Below are 22,615 nucleotides of genomic sequence, written 5' to 3' on the forward strand. Positions count from 1 at the left end.
AAAAATAAACACCTAATTAAAAAACTGTCATTATTAAAAAAAATAAATGATGAGCAAATGTTATGAAATTATTAATTATAATTCATAATAAATATGCTCTCTGCAACTCAATAAATCAACATCCAGGCCACATTGAATCTCTCCTCCCATTGACATTGGGGAAAAGAATTGATTATCCAGAGATCTGAGCATTTGATGCATTTATTGTACCTCAAGATTGAGCCCACTACTGGCTGGCAATCGCTCAATGGCGACACCGATTTCCACGGAATTATTGGAAGGCAGCGATGACCACCTGCAGTCGCCTCCCGCCAAAAAGAGCGGCCTGGTCTTTGGGGAATCAGGTGATGCTATTTGCAGGTTAGGCCGGATCACATGACCAGTTCAAATGGGGAAAAAGTGGCAGTAAAAGCCGACTAGGTATGTGGCGACTAAAATGGATAGACCATGGAAAAAAAAAATACGAAAGACTGGTCTGAAGTAAAAAGAAAACTAACTCTAGAGCAGGCAACTGCGTACCAAAATGAAAAGCATCATGAGCTACTTCATCTTTCAACGCTCAATTATTCATGCCTGGATTCAATGCGGCGGTGAGGAGAGAGCGCGTGTGGAAATATCCTGTTGTGCTCATTAAATATGCACAAACTCATTAGGAACACCTCACTTTCATTGTCAGCCTATTTGCATATTTGAGGACGTATGCAAATGAAGATGTCGAGACGCAACGCAACTGACGCTCTTGATTTGGCTCGACACCGTAAGCTCCTGAAAAATTCAGGCACAAAAGTCGCGCCGGCTATTTTGGGAGATGGGAAACTGGATTGTTGCATTGGCAAGGGAAGGTGTCACCTTTGTGAGTTTCCTGTTCTACGGTTAGCATCGCATAATTGAGTATTGCATTTCATCAATTAATCGAGCATTCGGATAAAAATTGATTTTATACACAACAATATCACACGTAAGATTCAGGTATTCATTTTCTGACATGGCAATGGTTTGAGGTCCAATTTGGACTTGTCATTTTTCAGAAAGGGTTCCACTCCCTGTTCTATGGTCATCGTCACACTTGCAAAGTAAATCCACATTTTCATGACCCCTCAGCTGAAGTCTTGTGAGGATCGCAGGTGTCATTAAATTGTTGACATTTGAGCTCAACTGCCTGTTCTATGGCTTTCGTCACAATTGGAGCATCGCTCCAAAATGATGCGCTCACGGAGCTGAAGTCTCACAAGAGTTCAAGTCATGTTGTCATGAATTAGGTTTTTATTTTTTTACTTTTCAGTTCTGAGTTCCATAACCTGTTCTATGGTTATTGTCACACTTCAAAGTCCACTTGCGAAATGAATCCGCATTTCCATTCTTGCCTTGTGAGAATTACAGATGTGGCGACGGGTTGATTTTATTTATTTTTTAAACGTATTTTCCAAATTGTTGGTTCCGAGATCAACTTCCTGTTCTGTGGTTATCGTCACAAAAGCGCAATTGCAGCGTGGAACCAAATTGAAGTGCTTCGTTAGCATCTACATCCGTGTGTTGCATCGGTGTTTGTAGACTTACAGACTCAAGCAACATCTGGCGATTTTCCATATTTTGTCTTCGTCTCCTTTTATCCACACTTTCCTCTCTCGTGCTTCCCGCTCCTCGTCATCCCTCGGGTTCAGTGCATGTGGGTGTGTAATAATTCACAAGCAGGCCAGCGATGAAAAATGAAAGACATCCGCGCCGCAGCAGCGCCAGGAGGCCTGAAAGCAGATGGAGAAGAAAAATGGCAGAAGTTTCAAGTTAGTGCAACAAAGTCAAACAAGTCGCGGTTGGGCTTGGAAATAGAAAATGGCCGCTCATTAGCAGCAGTAAGCGCAGCAACAACGTCCTGTTTGCATAACTCACACTTGATTAGGCAATCTTCCCAATGCTACTGGAGTCTGGAGGTGCATTCTAGTATAGCGTTGTACTGACCTCTTGTGGTGGAAAGCCTCACTACAGCTTCGTTGGCGGTCGAAGCAAATGGAACTGATAAATTCAAACGAATTACATGCAATAAATCCAAAAGAATACCCTGAAATCATAATAAAAAAAATGAAATACGATAATAAGAATAACACAATACAACTTAAAGGATTTTTGTTTAAATTTAAGAAATACAAATCAACGTGTAGTTTTAAAGTCTCTAAATAGATCAATTGAAAAAAAAGATATATAAAATGTATTAATTTAATGAAAAACTAAAAAAATATTTAAAATAAAATATCAGGAAGAAAAACAAAATACCACTACAAAAAAATTAACAAAAGTAATATTTTGTAATCTTCATGAATTATGTGTTTAGTTCTTAAAATCAGTATTGCGCAGACTTTCATAGGTCAAACTTACAAACATCAACAGAAAATATCTCAAAGACCTGATGTGCTCGGAAAAAAAAGTAAAGACATTTTTTTAAATCAATATCAAAAATAAATTGGGGGAAATATGAAGCAATCTTTGATTTGAATTAGTTGCTGACCAGTGTTGAGAAAAAAAATACAAGTTCGTAGATAGTGTGCAGTTCCAAAATTGTCCAACAGATGTCCCTATCATGCAACGTTCCACACAATGCAATCCACACACGCGCGCGCGCACACACACACACGCACACGCACCCCCACCCGCAAAGCCACACAAAAAACACACGTGACACGCTTCATGTTGTATTACATTTATAGAACAGTTTTTCTCTTTACAAGCCGTCATACTCGAGGACCAAAGGAAAACGCACACGATATGGTCCATAAACTATATGAACATATGATTGTCACTCACTTACTGCCAGTCACAAATAAATTCGAGAAATAATAAATAATCTACAGAAATCTGTACAATATGCACACGAAGAGAAGAGAGTAGCTTTGGGTCCCCCGTACATGGAAAAGAAGCGGACGTACACGAGTCGCGACTTCGGTGCAACATTCAGCCACTTTTTTTTTTGTTTCTTTTTTGATGTTTTAATCAATTAATCGCCAGCGCAGCTTAAAAAAAAAATAAAAATGAAGAAAAAAAAAATGAAGAAAAACGAGGAAAAGAGACCATATCATTATGTACACGCGGAACAACACGTTCCCATTCCGTAAATGTTTGGCGTTCGTTGTCCTGTTCGGGATCAAGGCAACAAGCGCAGGTCATTGTGGGGACGAACAAAACAGTGTGTATGCATATGTGTGTGTGTGCGTGTAGTTTGGTGTGTGCGTGTAGCGGGGTGTGTGTGTGTGTGTGTGTCAGCTCGAGCCGAACAGCACACTTGGCACGTCGGACACTTCTTCAAAGTCTTTGGGGTGTCAGTCTCCGAGTTAGCCGGAATTCAAGTATTCCAGAGCCACTTCGTAGCAGAACTTGTACTGCTCCTGCAATGGGGAGGGGACATTTTGAGCAGCGAGTTCAAAATCAACAGAGTTCTTACACCCGTAGACACAACATGGTCACTGAATCCATAATTAGACGTTGTGCAAAACAGCACAACTGCCCAAAGTTAGAAAAACTAGCTTAATGCTAATGCTAATTAGCATCTATGCTGCAATGCTTTAAGGGGCTCACCAGTAGGTCCACCATGTTGGGTTTGTTGTTCCTCAGCGTCTTGACGGCGTGAAAGACGTCGACGGCTCGCTGGTGCTGCAGCATCTCGCACACGATGCTGATGGCACAGAAGGTCCCGCTGCGCCCGCCGCCGTTCCTACAACAGAATTCGTCAGTTCAACCTGCCGCCATCGGAATACTTTCAATAATTCATGAACATATTTGCCAAGTTTAAAAAAATGAAAATATAAAAGTAAAAGTAGGTCAAATGTGAATTACATTCCACCTATAGGGATAAAATCATGAACGGAGGTGAATATTTTTAATTCACTAATTAAAAAGCAGTATCCATAATTTGATTATTAAATTATTATAATTGTGCTTGTTATTTGAATCCATAATATTTGAATGTGTTTTGCTAAAAAATGCATTGGTTCTCCTTTTTATCAGTCAAATTATTTTATTATTCATAATTATTTTTGTTTTATTTGAACGTTTTTACACAAATTTACACATTTATCTATTTATCTTTCATTAAATTAGAATGATTTGTTCATTATTTTACAATGAATTTATTGTATTATGGATGTTCCATTTTACTTCGTTCCATTTGACTTGGGTGGAATAATTCCAGGTGCAGTAAATGTGTAAGGCCACTAGATGGAGCTCTTTCCTCTCTAACCTGATGATGTCCGTTGGTGAACTTACAAACAGTGGACCACAGTGCGTCCCTCGCCGCCGTCGTATTCGTCCTGCCACTTGTCCACCTGCCGGATGAGCTTGAGGAATGAGCGCTTGGACATGGGCGTGTCTCGGTACATGGGCCAGCCCAGGAACTGGAACTGCTGGACCATGCGGTAGCCGTCCTGAGGCTGACCAAGCCAAAAGAGCACAAACATGATGGGTGAGAATCATAAAGTGACGTGTGGGTGTTTCGGCTGCTTCTGGACACCAATGGAACTGCCGAACATGTCACGGTGGCGCAATGAAACTGACGTTTCATTCATAGTATATAAATAAAGTCGTATTGTATTGTACAGTGAATCTTCATATCAGTCATGGTTGCTGTCAATTGTAGTCGACTGAAAATGGCATCACAACGCTCAGGCAACGGCTCACCTTTTTTCTGGGTGTGGTCACGTGACATTCACTAGCTGAGCACTTAGGCACTGTGATTTCATTTTCAGTTGATAGCAAGTGGCAGTACAAGGCAAAATGGCCGCCCAATTTAATTCATATTCCACAAACGCAATAATAAAGGGGAAGTCCACCCAAAAATTTTCATTACAATAATTTGTTCTATGTGGCTCCTCTAGTCTCAACATGGCATTGTGATGACTGACCCGAGCCGACAGTCCAAGTAGCCTGCCCTTGTTGCGGCCTCTGCTTGTGTGTGTGCGTGTGGTTGTGCGTGAGATGCAAAAGCTAAGTGCGTCGTCCCACCGAGGAGACGAACGTTGATGGATGAGCACGGTTACCGCGGGAGACGCGCAGTTAAACAATCAGCAAAGATCCAGATGCTCTAAATCGCACCCAGACGCGTCGATCAATATCTGCTGTCAGCGATCACGCAAGATTAGATTGGCCTGGACGCAGCACGGACGCGCTAAACCTTTAGTGTCATCAAAACTTTCAAACAGTGCGCAGGTTGTGTTTGAAGTCACCTTTGGACATTTCTTTTCGACAAGGAAGTAGAAAAAGTGGGTTTTGGGCTTTCGTCATTCTTTATCAATAATCAATAAAAATGGACAGCCAATTTGATTACAAATAAGTGCACAATTAACTGGATTAAAAACTCAGAAAAGATAAAAGACACTTGGAAAACAAAATCATGACAAAATGTGTATTTTGAATCTTTTTTTAAAAGCAAGTTTCTTCAAAAAATAATATTTAGTTTCAAGAGAAAAACAACGTTTTTCCTTTTAGATTTAGATTGAAAGGGACAATGTGTAGAATATTTCGATTTTTTTATTCATTTACATTTACAGCGTTGACATTCCTCGCCTCCATCTTTCTGCTACGCGGAGGACACGATCACCCGATCACAAATTTGCTGGATCAATAAGAACAGCATGTGCTTAATTGGTCACTCGAGGGAATACTAGACGTCGTTTGTGATGACATTTTGCTGGCACCTCTGCCGAAGAATTTGGTGGCAGGCTTGCAAAGTGTGGTCTCTTTGAGGCACCGTCGTAAGCGCATGCTTCGAACTTAGGTCGTTGCATTCTATTAGTTCACCACTAGATGGCAAACAGTTCTACACACTGTCCCTTTAAGATTTGAGGAAAAAAAAAACATTTTCAAAAGTGGAAAAAGACGTTAGCAAATATTTGGGTGATTTATTTGTTTCACAGCGGTTGTTTAACTAAAGTTGAAGTGAAATCATTGCATACAACCTGCACCATCAAGGTCCGAGCGCAGAAAAGAAAAAAAAAACGAAAATAAATAATGAAGGGAATGTAGTACTGGCGGACAAAGTTTTCTTAAAAGAACATTTTACTTAAAAAATTAAAATACAAGTCATTAAAAAAATATTTTGCTAAATGATAATAATAACAATAATAATAATATATAATAATAATTATTTAGTTAAAAAAGGATTGAAAAAAATATTTTAAATCCAACGAAAAATTGTATAAAATGTTTTCTTTTCATGAAGAAAATGACTTTTGAGGCCCAAACATGCAAAGTATTTTTATTCCGACAAAAAAAAGGTATGAGAAAGTCCTCAATTACTTTATTTTGTATTTTTTTCCCATTACTTTTAATGATTTAATAATTCTTATTAATTTTTAAATGTATTTTTCCACATTGGCCAAACACCAGATTTTAAAAACAAATTCCACCGACAATGCTGATTGCGCTCCTTTGGGGAAAAAAAAAAAAAAACCACGCGGCGGCGTCCTCGTTAAAGAACAGAAGGCCTCGGCCTCTGCACAGCTTGAACGGACAAATGGAGGCGACTGAGTGGGACGTGTGAGGTGCGCGGGCAGAATAACTTTCGGCAAGAAGAAAACAAGTTTGGAGGAAAGCCAGCAAAAAAAAAAAAAAAAAGGAGAGAAAACTAGCGAAACATTTTTGGGTGCATTTACCCGCGCTGCATTGTAGATTCGGAATATTCTGCTGATGATGTCTTCCTCCAGGTCGGCGGAGACAAATTCCACTTGAATGGGGCCGTGACGGTGGACGCCGTTTTCGGGCCAATACTGCGGGCACAACTACAAACAAACGGGCAACACACGGTGGGTCGGGTCAGACGAAATTGACAGCCAACACTTGGGTGAAAACGTCAAAGACCCAAAAGGTCAGCATTTTTAACAAGATTGTGGAAAAAATTGGATTGAAAGAAAAGTTACCATTTTTGAGAGAATGGAGGGGAAAAATAGATTAAAATAAAAAGTTAAAAGAAAAAATTCGGAGAAATTGGAATTCTTTACCAAAATGTTAACACGAGAAAAAACGGGTTTGCCTTGCGACCGTCACGTCTCACCCGTTTTTTTGGGGCTGATCACGTGACGTTCGTTTAGCGAACTGTTGGGCATTTGACGTAAATTTCGAGAGGACAAAATGGCCGCCCCCTGAGATAGATAAAAACTAACTGATTTTTCTACTCAATTCTTATTCCACTGTCGCAAAAGAACATTTGGAACTTGACTTTTGCTCTAAAAAACCCTCAAATGAAGGCATCATCCATATTTGCATGTTTAAAACGTCGCTTCCTCCTTTTCCCCCTTCCCAGGAGATGAATGAGTGTGTGTGTATTTTGCACGAGTGTATCCCACTTGTGGATCACTCACACGCGAACGCCACTCTGAGAGACGCTCGGTCACACCACGGCGAACAAACAAGAGAAAACAAGCCCACTTGAGAAGAGTTGACAATGCACACACTCGCAAGCGTGAGTACGGTGTGTGTGTGTGTGGGTGTGGGGGTGTGTGTGTGTGGGTGTGTGGGGGTGCGCGTGCCGATGTGTGACAAGCACAAATACAGACGCTGATGGCGAACACGGTACGCTCCCTCTCCACCACCGACAGCTGCACTTCCTGCCTTCCCACGTCGGTGGGCTACAGTGAGAATATTGAATGAAAGACCCCCCCCATCCCCCCCCCCCCTCGACGAGTGGGAGGAACGGTGGCTTTGATGGGCGGGTGTTATGACAGAGCCTCGGGCTGAGAAATGTGGAGAGCGACCAGAGTTGCTCGCTCAGCTCATTGACAACACACACACGCACACACACGCGCGCGTTGGGCTTTTTACCCACAGTGCACTGCTGCACAACAAAGCGAGGCCTCCGCTGGGACTTTACCACATTTCCAAACTTTTCGATGTATTTTGGCCTTTTCAGATTGTAAGATTAATTTTAACGGTTCTAGAATATAATGTACTGTATATTATAAACTATATGCGAATTTGATAAAAATGCGACTACATTTCTTTTTAAATGTTTTATATAGACGCTGCTCCATTTTTTTTCTTTTAAACCCTTTGAGTTGTTTTGCTCACTTTCTATTCGTCCACAGTAGAAATGGGTATAAAAAAAAATTCATAAAAAGCACGGAATAATTGAAAGTGATTACAATCAAACTTTTATAAAAAAGAAAAATGTCTAAATCAATACAAAAAAATTTATAAAATGCACACAATTAATGTTAGAATTGAAAATGAATAAAAAAAAAAAAACATTAAAATTTCCAAAATAGAAAGTAGGAAAATAAAATTACTATCAGTATTCAAATTAACGCCACAATAGAGATGGGCATGTTAAAAGATTAATAATTAGAAAACATTAATTCAGGCTATTAAAATATATCTATTGAAGTAACTCCACATGACTGCTCGACATCATAATTAATAAAAAAAAATTATTAATACATTTATAAATTTTAATCCAATTAAAAAAGAAAGAAGTAAAAACCTTGCATCCATCCATTATCTGAGCCACAAGAAAAAAAAAAGAAAAATCTTTAAAATCTTTGAGAAACTCTGATAATGTGTTTGCACAAGTGTGCACACCCTCTTCAGTGGGAATGTAGATGTCTGAAGCAATCACATTCAAACTCACACCTGCCACAAGTGCCTCTGACGAACGCCAAAGTGAGTTCGGCTGTTCGAGGAGGCTTTTTTTTACATTTTTGTGCTTTCTCGCAGAAGACTGACTTTTACTTCTTCCTCGACAAGATTTCTTTTTTCCAATTGAGGTGTAGACTTTTGCCTACCTGGGCGGGGTCGACGTCATTAAGCATGACGACGGAGGTGCAGTGGTAGTCCAGCACCAGCCTCCAGAAGTCCTTGACCGTGTTGGGCAGAGGATGTTGCGTCACGATGAACGCCGACGGCTGCTTGTAGCTCTGCAGGGATGAATTGCGACAGATATGTCGGGATGTTTGGAATCATTTGGAGTGCACAAGCGTCAGCCATCCAGTACAAACGCTATCATAATATGTTCAATGCGAATGTTTCTCCAAAGGATGACACGGCCACCATCTGGCAGTCGAAGCTGACACGGCAGATGGGCGCTTTGACCGAAGAGACACGAAAGGGACGGAAAGCGCTTTTCGAGGCCATGACCGTTTAGAAACTCTTCTTTGCTAAATGTTTGCTAACACATGCTAATCATTTTGTGGGTCACCCTTGTTGACAAAACCTTTCTTTTGAATTTAAGACGGTGCTCATCTCTTACGTCCATGAGGGCGGCGTTGATGTAATTGGAGCTCTCGCCATCGATGGTGATGAGGAAGGGCAGGCAGCGGTCGGGCGGCAGCACGTCCATGCAGCGGTTCTTCTCGTGGTTCCGGGGCAGCAGCGCAATGCTGCAGTCCTCCACCCTCAGCGTGGGTGTCACCATGTTCAGCGTCTGGATCAATGGAAGGAAAAAGAACACAGCAAGCTCGTTAGCGTCCAACATGCTAGCATGTTAGCATGCGCTAGCCACTGAAAGTGGGTGAAGACATTTTAAGCCTCAAGGCATCCATTTTGTGGCCTTTTGGCGTTGCTAAATCAATTAATATACAGTAAGTCCAATGGGCCGTGTGTAAAATGTCACATGACCAAACCAGAAAACAGGTTGGCGGGCTTCTGTGTGCCGGGAGAATTAGAATAAGTACAGGTTGATGAGATGAATATTGTTCGCTTTTTCGCTGGTGTCTTCGGAAGGAAGTGCTTCGGGAAATGTTGTAGTTAGTTGCATTAATTCTATTAAATTAATAACGCACCTGTGTTACTATCTGACAGTTTTAATCAATCTCTCTCTCTCTCTCTCTCTCTCTCTCTCTCTCTCTCTCTCTCTCTCTCTCTCTCTCTCTCTCTCTCTCTCTCTCTCTCTCTCTCTCTCTCTCTCTCTCTCTCTCTCTCTCTCTGTCTGTGTATATATATATATATAAAACACACACACGCACGCACTCGTATATAGAATTGACAATTTGGGCCTACCCGGAACTCTTCCTTGATAGGGCTGGAGTTGGTCTGCGGGTCGAGACGGTTCATGTCGTAGTAGACGGAGCGGAACTGTCCGGCGGGGATGGTGGTGTCGCCGCACAGGCACGCCTCCAAGATGGAGTCGTGGATGAAGACGTACTGCTCCTGCGAGACAGGGCATCCTCATTGCGAATCCGTCAGGGAATCGAGTACTGTACGGGCCAAGGAGCCCAAAACTGTCTGATTTCAATCGCGTCGTAATTAACGGGCAACATTCGAGACCTTTCCATGAACTGACCGTGTTCTTCCCCGTGCGCCTCCCCAGGCTGTTGACTCTGACTAATGTTTGTCTTTGGTTGCGTTTTGAAAGGTCACATGACATATTTTGCTGCGCTTGGTTATCACTGCAGGAACTACAGTACCTCCAATACTTTGACCTTTTAAGAACCCCCCCCCGACCCAAATTCACACTGACAACCCCCGGCCGTTGCCAGTTTACATTTTGAGCATCTTTATATTTTGTTCTGTTCAAAGCCACGCACGCCCTTCGATAGCTGACAGTTGGCGCACCACTTGTCCGCACTTGTAAAAAGAATACAAATATGAAAACTGATTTTTTTTTTTTTTATCCATTTATACACAGGGAATCTTTAACTAAATGGAGTTCTGAATCTATCTTTTTCATTATCCCGATAATATCCAGTATTGTCCCTAATGAAGTGGCCAGTGACCATAAGACGCAAAAGACGCAAAAAGGGAGCAGGAAATCCTGCTTCCGTCTCCTCGTGCAGCCATCAATCAAGCCTCTGTGACGGTGACAGCGCTTGGGGCTTGATGGAAATCTGTTCTGAAGTGACATTTTCAGCCGACACCCGCTTGTCGTCTCCCGGTAAAATCCGCACGCATGCACAAGGTCAGCGATGAGGGGGAAATCACGAGAAAACACGTGTCGTCGCTAAACCTCATCTGCAATGCGACCTTTTGATCGTAACGCAGAGTTGTCGCTGCTGCGGCGCTCGAACCGCAATACAACCGAGAGCCGCGTCGTTACGAACTAGCTCCGGCCAATCGTGGTGGAGCGTGTGGATGAGCAAGAAACACCTGCAAGGCTGAGAATAAAACAAAAAAAAATACAAAATAAAACAAAAATGCACTTTTGGTATACTTTGAAGGTCAATGAACTTTTAGGAGAAGTGAGTCAGGATGGGTGGTGCTTGAGCAGCACCCCATTGTCCGATTAAACAAAACAAAATCGAGATTATTTCATAAATTATTTAATAATTGTTATTATATAAAATCTATTAAATCAAAAAAGTTAATTATATGCTATATTAATAGTTTATCATTCTTTGTAATTTATTCTATGATTGTATATATTGCAAAACCTACAGTTAAAAAAAAAAAATTAAAAGAACCCCCAAAATAAATATATATTAATATACAATTATTCAAATAATAATCAGGATTTTTGTTGTTGTTTTTAAACATTTTAGAAAATGCTACACATTATTTTTTACTTTTTATTTTGTGATTTTCTGTATAAAAAAAAAAAATAAAAAATAAGGCCACAACCAGAAACCCCCCAAAAATTTAAATATTGAAATTATTCTATAATTGTAGTACGATCAATTGATGATTTAAATATCATGTTATGTATTAAAAAAATAATTTGGACAAATTTTGGAGTTTGGTTATTTTCTACGTTAGTAAAAAAAAAATCGACAGAACCACAAAAAACATTTAAGAGATAAATTTAATAGATATAAATATATAACAATAATAATGAATTCTAATTCAAAGTATTGTATTCAAATACAACCAAAATTATATCTATATATATTTTCAGATGGAATTAAATGTTCCATAATTAAAAAGTTACACATTAAAATGGAAAACATTTAGTTACAAACTCGGAGCAGCCAATCACTGCGAAGCGGGCTGCCAAGGAAGAAACACCTGCGAGGGGTGAAGGAAAAAAAAAGGGGTGGTGGAGGGGGTGACACTTTGAAGGTCACTGAACTTGAAGAAAAGTGAGTCAGGGCAAGCAGCGCCACTGAAACGTTTTGCCATTAAGCCCAACGACGCTTGCCGATTTAAAAGGAATTACGAGCAAACGATGCGTTCAAGTGGTGGCAGATGGCCGGCGTTCAGGAAAGTCCTTTGCCCGCTTATAAGGCTCCAAAGCTCTTTTATGACAGCGAGACATGCCAAGCGAGCGTGCGCCCGCCGCAATAAAAGAATTTTGTGAGGTGCGCTCAGGTGAAAGTAGGAACCCACATTTACATGAATTAAAATATAATAACCCTGATCAAGTCATGAAAGTGATACGATATGATTCTGCTCTCCCGCTGCAAGTGCGGCAATTGAGCCCTAAATTCTGCCTAGCAACAGGTGACTGATCAAACGTGTGAGCTATGATATTTGTATTCATCGAAATCAGTGATTTGCGCCAAGTGTGCCAGTCAGACTTTGGTCCTCCTTTTCCACCCTGTCATTTTTGTGGCAAAGCATGTCCAAAACCCCCCAATTCCCAGCGGCATCCCCCAAGGTCCCGGAGGCGGCCTACCTCGGTTTGGACCATGTTGACGCGGCGCGATCGCAGTTCCCGGACACAGTTGTAGATGTCCACCACGCCTTCGCGCTCCGCCATGTCCAGCATGATGTCGATGACGATGAAGCAGCCCGTCCGACCGGCGCCGGCGCTGCGGAGAAGTGAAAAAAAACACTCGTTTGATATTTTGCGTCAAAACATGATAGTGAAACTGGGTTGAGCGTGGCGTTACTGATTAACTGCTGACTAACAGACATCAATATTTTGAATGTTAACATTTTGTGTGACATTTACTGGCACCGTTAGATTTGCCTGTCAGGCAAGACTGAGGGAATAGACCGTTTTGATGTGTCCTAGAGTAGAGTATTTATTATTATTATTTTAGTTTTTACTTTTTAAAATACACAACGTGGTAATAGGTGACCTTGCTTGTTGTACCTGCAGTGTACCACCATGGGCCCGGCGTTGCTCAAGGTCTTGGACTTGACGCGGCGAATGAAGCCTAGCAGCCCCGTGGAGTGGTATGGCACGCCGTGATCCGGCCAGCCCGTGAAGTGGAACTGACGGATCTCCCGGATCTCGTGAGCGCCTCGCTGAGGGATGGTGATGGACAGGCGGTCGCCATGGTAACACACGTTATAAAATAGTAGTTATGCATGTATTCACGAGTAATAACATTGGGGAGGGGGGGACAATTTTTATGAATAAGGCCGGAGGGTCGAGGCCGGAACTGTACTGAGATCGCGGTCGGAGGACGGGGGACTGACCGGCAAAAAAAAAAAAAGGGTCAAGTGCCCACCTCAGATACTTAGCGTTACCTTTTCCACGGCGAAGGTGCGGATGACGTACTCGGAGAGAAGTTCCGTCTCGATGAGCGTCACCTTGATGTCTCTGTAGATCTCCGTGTCGTCCGGCCAGTATTTACAACACTTCACCTGAAAAAGACAAAGACGCCATAAATCGCTTCTGATGAGCGCAGTAAAGCCGCACAGTGCAGCGGTTGTAAAAAGGATAATTGGCACGACACGCCGCCGCCTGATGTCCCGGCTCTTCGGGCACGTCGGAATGAGCCGGGCGGCCCCTTGTAAAATCAGCAGCGGGAGGAGGAGGAGGCGGGGGGGGGACTTCATTCGCAAGTTATTGCTTTTCATCCGACGGCGCTTCGGCCATGTGAAAATGAGTTAAATGGTACAGAACTTGAGCGGCCGGGGAGAGAGAGAACATGGAAAAATGCATGAGGGGAGGGAGGTGGCGGTCCAATAATGATGTGAAATAATAAACCCTGGGCTGTTAAGAACAGATTTCCCTACAGGAATCTAAAACACTCCAGTGGAAATATTACTGGTATTAGGCATAATAAGAGTGCAGAATTACCCGCCCTCCTCCTCATCTTCCTCCTCTTCTTCAATTAAACTGTTGCTAGTGAGGGAGATGGAGAGACGACGAAGAACCGCGTTCACGGCTCCTCAGAGGGGCCCGTGAACTGGTTAGCAGTGAAATGAGAATTTGAGAACACGCACTCGCGCGCGCACACACACACTAAAGTGGGGGTTGACGACCCCCCCCCCCCGCCCCGGTCGACGGCCACTTGCAGCTATTCAGATGACGCAATGACCCGCTCCACTCTGTGGCAATTGGCCTCATTTGGGGGTCTTCTTTCCAGTCATTATGTTTGTTTGTTTCTATTGTGCAAGTTGGCGATTATTGTGAGATGACAATCACATGACATGCATATTTTCAGGTGTTGTCATTGGTAACCTGACAAAGAATGATCACGCTATAGCGACTCGGTGCTAAACAGATTTTTGTTTTTTCGAGTAAATGTGTTTATTTTCATTGTGCAAGGTGGCGCCTAACACATTATTTCCTATGGGGTAAAAACGGCGGGAATGCAAGTGAATTTGCTCGCTTCTTCCAAATGAAAATCCGACTATCTCATACATCAAGGTGCACCACGGCCCGCCTCCTTGCGCCGTTGAGTGTGTGCGGCAGGATTTCCCAAAATTCATCAGGCCAGCGCACCGAGCAGATGGCCCGCTGCGTTCCGCTTCGGCGACTTTACGAGCGAGCTCGACTGTGCGGCGGCAGCCGCCATTGGCCGGGGATCATATAGCAGACGCTCATGGGACCCCCGCGGGGGCGCGGAGGACGCCGCCCGCCGCCGCTAAGCAGGTGTGCAGAAGGTGAGGGGCGGGGCTCGGCGGGCGCAAAAGCGGCCTAATGAGGTACCAGGAGAGCGGCGGGCGGGCGGGCGAGAGATCACCGTGAATCATTGAGCAGCTCTGAGACGCTGCAAAATCAGCAGAATGTGAAAAGGTGCGCTTGTTTCTCAGCACCTTTCGGCCGCCGGGGCGCTTAAATTAACTGCTCGGTGCAGCTCTTCAACGCTGCTCAGTGCACCACATTAAGGCCGCGGGAGATAATAACATCAAGTGCAATATTTAAAGAATATCAACTGTTCTCCTCAACCCTCCCAGCTGCTTTCATTTTCGTCCAATCGCAACCACACGAGGAGCCCAGAAGGGGTGACGTGACCAGCATTGGACGTGTGGCATGCGTGCTACTCACCCGGCCGACTTCCACCAGGTTGGTCACCATGACGATGGCCGCCGTATTCTCCTGCCACACCATTCGCCAGAAGTCCAACACCGTCTCCTGCATGGGGCCTGCAGATGTAGAGCAAACGAAAGAAAAATGACGGAAAATGTATTTTTTTTTTTTGGGCAAAGCTGCAATTTTCATATTTGTCCAGGAGATGGCAGTAACTGCCATTCAAAGCAAATTTTCAACACCTTTTATATTGATTGAAGAAGGTTGTCCTAATACCTCTGGCTATGTAATAGAGGTGTAACAAATAATTGATTAAACACCAACAAATGGATTATCAAATTAATCGAACTACTTTGATAATCGATTAATTGTTTAAAGACCTTGTTTAATGAATATAAAATGGTCCAAATCTCAGAATATCTCAATCGTAAATATTCTGATTTCGGCAGTCTTCCATGAAAGCAAACGCGTTATCGTTGTGTTTCCCCCCAGTAAAAAAATATGATTTATACAAACATTGGATTTTACTTTGGCAAACAATAAACTGAAATTATTGTTAATTTACGTTTGTGCAATTTCCATCCTGTCAATTTGAAACAATTTGCTGTTTTTCAACGGAGGGATGCAAATTTTTTTTTAAAGCGATTCATTGATGAATCAAAAATAATCAACAGATTAATCGATTATCAAAACAATCGTCAGGTGCAAACCTACTATGTAGCGTTTCATTCATAGCGGCAATAGTTTCACGCCTTCAATTGTCAATTAATGGCAAGTTTACTCTTTAGAATTATTCAGGTTAATTAGAATGATGAATATAAGTTTAATCAAGCACGCGAGTGACATGAAATTATGACAAATTAATTAGGGTATGCAAATCAAGTCGACACACAAGCCCCCCATCAACAGCAATTACCTGGAGAAATTAGGAAAATTATTTATGCGAGCAAACTCAAAGTTGATTATTAAAATGAACTCGTCGTTTTACGAGGAGACCGAGTGCAAAATAATTACCAGCGATGAGAACCAGGTCGAAAACAAGGCCAAAATGTGAGACAATATATAAACAAATACACAACATCGTGCAGCATCGATGACGACACATACTTGAAGAAAAACAATAAACAAATTAGTGTCTTTGACGTAATTATATCAATTTGGAGTATTTATTTATTTTTTTAATTTGCTCCCCCTATTCAAAGCATGCAGCAAACATTTTAAGTCTCGCTACTGACGTGAAAAATGTCAGATTGAATTTATCGTGCCGCTCAGAAGCCATTTTAGGTCTTTTTTTTTTTTGTTCTTGATTGTAACACTCTAATCTGTCGCTTTTGACTGATTAATTGTTTTTCACTCTTGCCTACATGGACTTTGTATTTATTTTAAAAAGAAGAGCGCGAGGTGACCTCATGTTTTATTCTTTTTCTTCTTTTCTAGATCGACAAATATAAAACAAATACCCTGAGCTTGTTGTCTTGTATATTTAAAAAAAAAAAAAAATTATAAAACAAAAGAAGAATTTTGGATAAACGGCAGCGTCGCACCCGACCACCTCCCACACTTGTCTTCCCCGTGGGAGGGAGGAGGAAAAGAGGAGTTTTGGGTGACAAAGAAGCGGGACAGCTGGTGTGTAGGTAGCTCACGAGCACTTGGCATTATTATGATTATGGTAAAAAAGAAAAATCATCATTTAGTGGGCTTCTGGTGCCAAGTTGCATCCTGGAGGACTTTATTGTTCCATATGCGTGCGGGGACCGATAGAGGAAGGCTCTTTAACACCAACAACTCAACCGAGAATTGATTTGAATATTATGAGACGGATAAAATTACCCATAGTCCTAATGGCGAGAGGCTCTTTTGAACTTGGTTGCTCCCCAAAACAGCAGGACCTAGCAAATCGTATAAACAGTGTTTCAGGTGCCTTAAAACCCATGTCCGACCATTTTAGAGATATTTGGGTGAAGATTTTAGGTCTGGAATATTTTTTTAAAAAATTCAACACCAAAAACCTGTTTTCGGTAGCAGCATAAACTGTACCGATAATCGCAATGCCTATTGTCAGTAGACCCACAAAAAATTCTCAAGAAGCTAAACGTCAAAAGAGACAGGGAGTCGGATTAATCATTTAGAGACGTAAAATTCCCCAAATCCACAGAATTTCAGCATCTCGATAGTAAATATTCAAAGTTTTTTTTCAGGCTCGATGAATTGTGATTCTCATTGTTGAATGGAACCGATTAATCGGCAAAATAATCGATTATTAAAAGAATCGTTTGTCACAGCCCTATTTTAGAATCAATTTAAATTTGATAGCGGCCGCTGTAATAATTTAAAAATTCAGCCGCCAAAATCTGTTTCCACATTATATTTAATGGCAATGTGTACCCCCAAAAAAGTCCTGCTCGGAAAGACAAGGAGTCTGATTTGAAGCTGCTAAATGCGAGAGATCATTATCGCGTGTGGCCTTGGCATTGTAGCGAAGTTTGATGACTTTCTTTATTTCAGGTGAATTCTTCAGTGATCAAGTCAGCCACACGCTAACGTGAGCACATTAGCGCCGCTAATGAGACGCGTGTGCCTATTTTGCTCGTCGTCAGCGGAGAACCTTGCCGATGGGCCGCTCGCTCACGCTCTCTGAGATTGAAGAGGAAGAAGCGGAAGCGTTTGAACGCTCGCTCGCTCGGGGAACGCCAAGGTGAGAGCGGATTTTTTTTTTTTTTGTTTCCTTTTTCTGTAAAGTTTGAAGATGCATTCCTCTGAAACATGAGTGCCGTCATTTGCATTGCGAGGGTTGCTGCGGCGTTACTTCAGCGGCGTCAAGGCAATTCATCTGTGTCATCACATAAATCAATATCAGTCATATTAATAACAACATAATATCAAGTATGATAAAATAATTACCTAAATAAATGTTAAAGGTATTTCTTAAAGATTTAATGCAAATGTAGTGTACTAAAAAGTTAAATAAAACTGAACAGTACTTGGGCAGTAATAAGCAGTAATTCTTTTGCATTCCACTAGGGGGAGCCACACTTTCAGAATCACTGAGATCCTGAAAAATCTTGATTGAGGGAATTTTGCCGATACTTTCATCACAGAATTTGGGATTAGATCTTACCCTGATCCATGCAAGAAACTGACCCAAGAGGAAAAAAAAGTGGCGTTCTGCTTGAAAAGATCTGCGCCACATGAAAATGCACCAAGGTGAGACGTTAACCATGGCGAGTAAATGAGCCGCAATGCATCAAAATATGTAATAAGCGGGCAAGCTTGGGAGATGAGGAGTTTTTAATGGAGTGACAGCTGCCGCACCTGTCGTCGCCCCGTTGACGCCGCCGAGGGAGTCATCGGTAGCCCCGAAAGCTAATGAGAAACGCTCTCGGCCATATTTGCCGCTTTTCATCGGTTTAGCCAATTCTGCGATTCTCGTTTTGCTTCCGTGTCAGGCCTCCTCGCTGTCGGCCAAAAATTCCTAAAAGGAGGTTGCGCTCTTTCTCCTGGAGAATACAGATGTTTACAGTCGGGTTGGGAGGAAAAAAGGCTAATGGACCAGAAAACTAAGTCGGACTTGAATGAAAAGTGCTCGGCATATTTTTGTTGCATTTGCAACTTTCCATTTTGAGTTCGACGCAGCCCATTTCGGCGGAATATGTAGCCAGTCGTGCTTGAATTAAACGCGTTCCTTTTATCTTTTTAGCTCAAGACGTTCCTGCAAAAATAAAAAGAAATTCCCTCACTTTCAGTTCTGTTTTAACTTTTACGTTGGGCTTTTTGGGTGTGAAATCCACTGAACGTCAATTAATAACGTCCTCTGTCATGTTATTTTTATTCTTTTGTTTACTTTTGATTTTCATTTGGCAGCAGCCCGTTTAGGCAGACAACATGTCAGAGCCTGAAAGAAACGGGACATCTTCTGTTATTTCGATTTTTCCTGCAACAAACTTGACTCCCCTCGCTTTCACTTACGGGAAGCAAACTAGTCGGGCCTGAATCAAATTATTATTATTTTTTTTCCGTTTGAATTTTAAAAAAGCCATTTCAGGCAGCACACTAGTCGGGTTTGCGCCATGTTCTACTTATTCTTTCAGCTCAACATGTGCTCACATTGGATTTGTGGTGCCAACGCAACATTTCACGCGATCGCCCAAACCCCTCAATGATCAAAAGTGGCTAAATTGATCCAGAGGAGGCGGATTAGTCACGTACAGTACGTGTGTTTGGCTGGACGGTCAGCGTGATGCGAGCACGTCTGGTGAGCAAACAGAGGCTCTGCTTTAATTGAGACGCTGAGGAGTAGCGGCGCCGCGCTAATGAACAGCTAATTATGCAACTCCCAGCACCCCCCGAGCAGCTTGTGAATGCATTAAGGCCTCCTCTTCGCTCGACAACAAATACAAAAAAAAGATCCTGACTACTTTTTTTTTTTTTATATATTATTAAAGTAGTGTACACAATTTCCAAACCCGCACGCAACCCCGCACCGGGTACATGAGGCACTAAATTGGTAACGATTGAGCATCAGTCAATCGTTAACCTCCAGGGTGGCGCTAAGTGCTCGTCGCCTTGCAAATCCTCCGGCCGGAGAAACACAGTGACGAAATGTGCACGCACATGTCAGATAATCCATTTATTTTCTTTATTTATTTATTCCTCCAGCAACCCGATTAATTGTTCCCGTCACGCAGATGGACCGGAGAGCATGACGATGCATGCCGCAGCATCCCCCCCCCGAGCGCACACGCACGCACATGCGCAGGATAAAGTGAGCTTCAAGTTTTAGTCTGGCGGCGTGAATAACACAGCACAGGTTTCGTACTTTTTCTTTTTTTTTCATTGGAGGCCACAAACTAGACGGGCCTGACTCAAAAGTCTCCTCTGTCACGTTTATTTAAGCAAATTAGCTCACACGGGACCAAGTATTGACTTGCCTTTTACTTTTGGGATGATTTGTGAAACAACCCGTTTTGGCAAAGAACTAGTCGGGCCTGAAGAAAAAAATTCTGCCAAGTTCATTTAACTTGAAAACTCATTTCCTGTTTACCTTCAATTTATTTTTACACTTCTTGTCGTCTTTTTACAAACTAGTCAGGGATGAATTTGCCATTTTATTACGTTTCCTTTTACTGTAGCTCAAATTGTTTCCGCATCACATTTTACTTCCTGTTAACTTTATTTTGATTCCTACAGCAGCAGATTTAGTCAGAAAAAGGGGTCAGGCTTGAATCAAAAGTGGCTGCTGACAAGTTGTCTTGCCCACCTGAAGCTCGAAATATTTCCGCACGAATCGTCACGCATTTGTCCTACACCTTTGGTTTCTATTTGGTTTTCTATTTTTAAACACATTAGTCGGCCCTGAATTAAAAGTGCCCTGTGCCATGTTATTTTTTTTCCAAAATTCACTAATGTCTTGTTAACATTTTTAAAGCAACCCGTCTAGGCAGCGGATTTAGTTTGACCTGAATCAGGAGCATCAGACACCATTTTTATCGCAAAATCTTCTCCCAGCACTCAAAACTCATTTATGTCACGCCTGGATTTTCAAAACAGCTTGTTTAGGCAGCACACTAGTTGGGACTGAGTCAAAAGTTGCCTCCACTATGTTGAGTTTCTCGACATCTTCCCAGATAACTTCTGTTTGTGTCGTGAGTTTTTATTTAAAGAACGTAGTTATGTCATATTTTTCCTTACAAATCTTTCTTCACCAAATTTAACTTCTTGATGACTTTCTGTTTTGATTTCTAAAGCAGCCTGTTTAGGCGGCAAACAAATCGGGCCTCAAAGAAGAAAGCCCGCTATCGTCTTTTTCTTTCCTTTTAGCTTGACATGCTCCGGCACCGATCTTTACTCAATTCCTCTGACTTGCTGTTTCGATGTTTAAAACAGTTAAGCAGTCCAGGAGTTGGGCTTGAATCTAAAGTGCCCTCAGCCAGGTTATTTTCGTCTCTTTAATTTTTGTTGCAGTGCCAAACATCACGCCTCATCCCAATTACAGTCTGTATCCATTTTTTTCTTACCTTGAGTGGCGATGTAATGATTTGGTCTGTGGTAACCCTGAAAAAAAAAGTGAGAAAAAAAAAAGGAAAACATAAGAAACAAAAATATGTTGACACATCAGAATAAAATGTGTTTTTATCAGGTAATATGTGCAATCGTGTCGGCGTGGACATCTACACACTGATCAGGAATGTGAGACACACACACACGCACGCACTCGCACACCTCTGGAGCGAGGCGCCAAAGTGTCGATAATCCCTGCGATACGACTAACAGCATCCGTCTTCACAACGGGTTTCCAGTCTGCGGGATTACGCTAATCCCTCCAAGATGCGTTTGCCCAATTCCTTGTCTTCTCCCCGGAGACGCCAGGCGGGAAACAAAACATCAGGAGGACTTAAAGGCTTCCTTCCCCCCATCATCATCATCATCACCTTCCTCCCTCATATTCAATCAAGCCCGGACTCTGACGAACGCACGCGGACGCAAAAAAAAAAAAAAAAGGATGCCTCGCTCGCTCTCCTCCATTTTTAATGACTCCTTTATCTTGTTTGTGCTTTCATGTGACGTCCTGTCAGGCAGCGTTGCCGCATTAGACGCTTGTCAGGTGAGGAAATGGACGCCGAAGGAGAAGAAGGTCAAGAGTGGAATAAATCGCACGTCCAAAAGGGAATCAAACATGTTTCATGGCTGTTTGAGGGTTTGTTTTTTTTTTATAAACGCAGCTGTGATCATTTACATGTTGTTTTTTCGAACCGCCACGCATTCTCGCCCGTTATCAGTGCAGCCTGCCTGAAACGTTCAGCAGGCAGGAGCGTCCACCCGCAGGCCTTTATTTGTATTTTCTGACTGAATTAGCACACGGCTGCTAATGGGAACGTCAAAGCCGCAAATGCAACTGTTACATGCATCCCACTTTTTCTACAAATAAGCGCTGGAGGGACTACGAAATGAGAATCGGCAAAAGCTTCAGAGGTTTAAAATTACATAATAATAAATTCCATAATTGCTGCACTGGTTGAATTTAGACTGCGATGAATCCGATAATAGCTATGCTAGCTAAAATAAATCTGACAAAAATGTAAAAATTAAAACTACCATAAATCCTCCAAAATTGAGCTAGTTAGATTAAACTACCTTAAATCCCATAAGAATTGCGCATCATAAAATTAGGATACCATAAATCCCCACTCACAAGTTTCAAAAGTTGCATAATGTTAAAATAAAGCGAATCATGTAATTCTCCCAAAAGTTCCACTGGCAAAAATATGATTATCTTTAATCCCATAAAAGCTGCACTCGCTAAAATATGACAACCGTAAATCCCGTAAAAGATGCACCACTAAAAACAAGACTACGGTAAATCTCCTGAAAAACTGGATTAGGTTAAAATAAAACGTCAGTGAAGCACTCAAAAAATGTGCCGATTAAATATGACTGCCATAAATGCCACACGTTGCAAAAGTAAGACTGCCGTAAATCGAAAAGAAAATTGCACGTTTTTAAAGAAATCACGCAAATCTCATTAAAATTGCACGGCTTAAAACATGACAAACCGCAACG

General features: G+C 42.0%; 1 protein-coding gene across 9 annotated transcripts in view; it reads right to left on the reverse strand.

Moving 5' to 3' along the window:
* Window positions 1–2,676: 2,676 nt before the first annotated feature.
* Window positions 2,677–22,615, reverse strand: part of LOC148326148 (receptor-type tyrosine-protein phosphatase mu) — a 137,178-nt gene continuing 117,239 nt past the window's right edge. For 8 of the 9 annotated variants that reach the window (XM_088310845.1, XM_088310840.1, XM_088310837.1 and 5 more), the window contains 12 exons: window positions 21,073–21,109; window positions 15,077–15,174; window positions 13,327–13,443; window positions 12,947–13,101; window positions 12,524–12,659; window positions 9,973–10,122; window positions 9,224–9,397; window positions 8,760–8,891; window positions 6,636–6,761; window positions 4,252–4,415; window positions 3,565–3,700; window positions 2,677–3,374 (listed from right to left, as the gene is read on the reverse strand). In XM_088310845.1, the coding sequence (XP_088166971.1) occupies window positions 3,321–3,374; window positions 3,565–3,700; window positions 4,252–4,415; window positions 6,636–6,761; window positions 8,760–8,891; window positions 9,224–9,397; window positions 9,973–10,122; window positions 12,524–12,659; window positions 12,947–13,101; window positions 13,327–13,443; window positions 15,077–15,174; window positions 21,073–21,109 (1,479 nt within the window). In that variant the 3' untranslated portion in view covers window positions 2,677–3,320. The remainder of the gene's footprint in view (window positions 3,375–3,564; window positions 3,701–4,251; window positions 4,416–6,635; window positions 6,762–8,759; window positions 8,892–9,223; window positions 9,398–9,972; window positions 10,123–12,523; window positions 12,660–12,946; window positions 13,102–13,326; window positions 13,444–15,076; window positions 15,175–21,072; window positions 21,110–22,615) is intronic. The other variant, XM_088310838.1, reaches the window with a different exon arrangement.

This window comes from Idiotropiscis lumnitzeri, chromosome 12 (assembly GCF_059441095.1).
Source record: "Idiotropiscis lumnitzeri isolate Australia: NSW breed Sydney's pygmy pipehorse chromosome 12, RoL_Ilum_1.0, whole genome shotgun sequence".
Taxonomy (NCBI): domain Eukaryota; kingdom Metazoa; phylum Chordata; class Actinopteri; order Syngnathiformes; family Syngnathidae; genus Idiotropiscis; species Idiotropiscis lumnitzeri.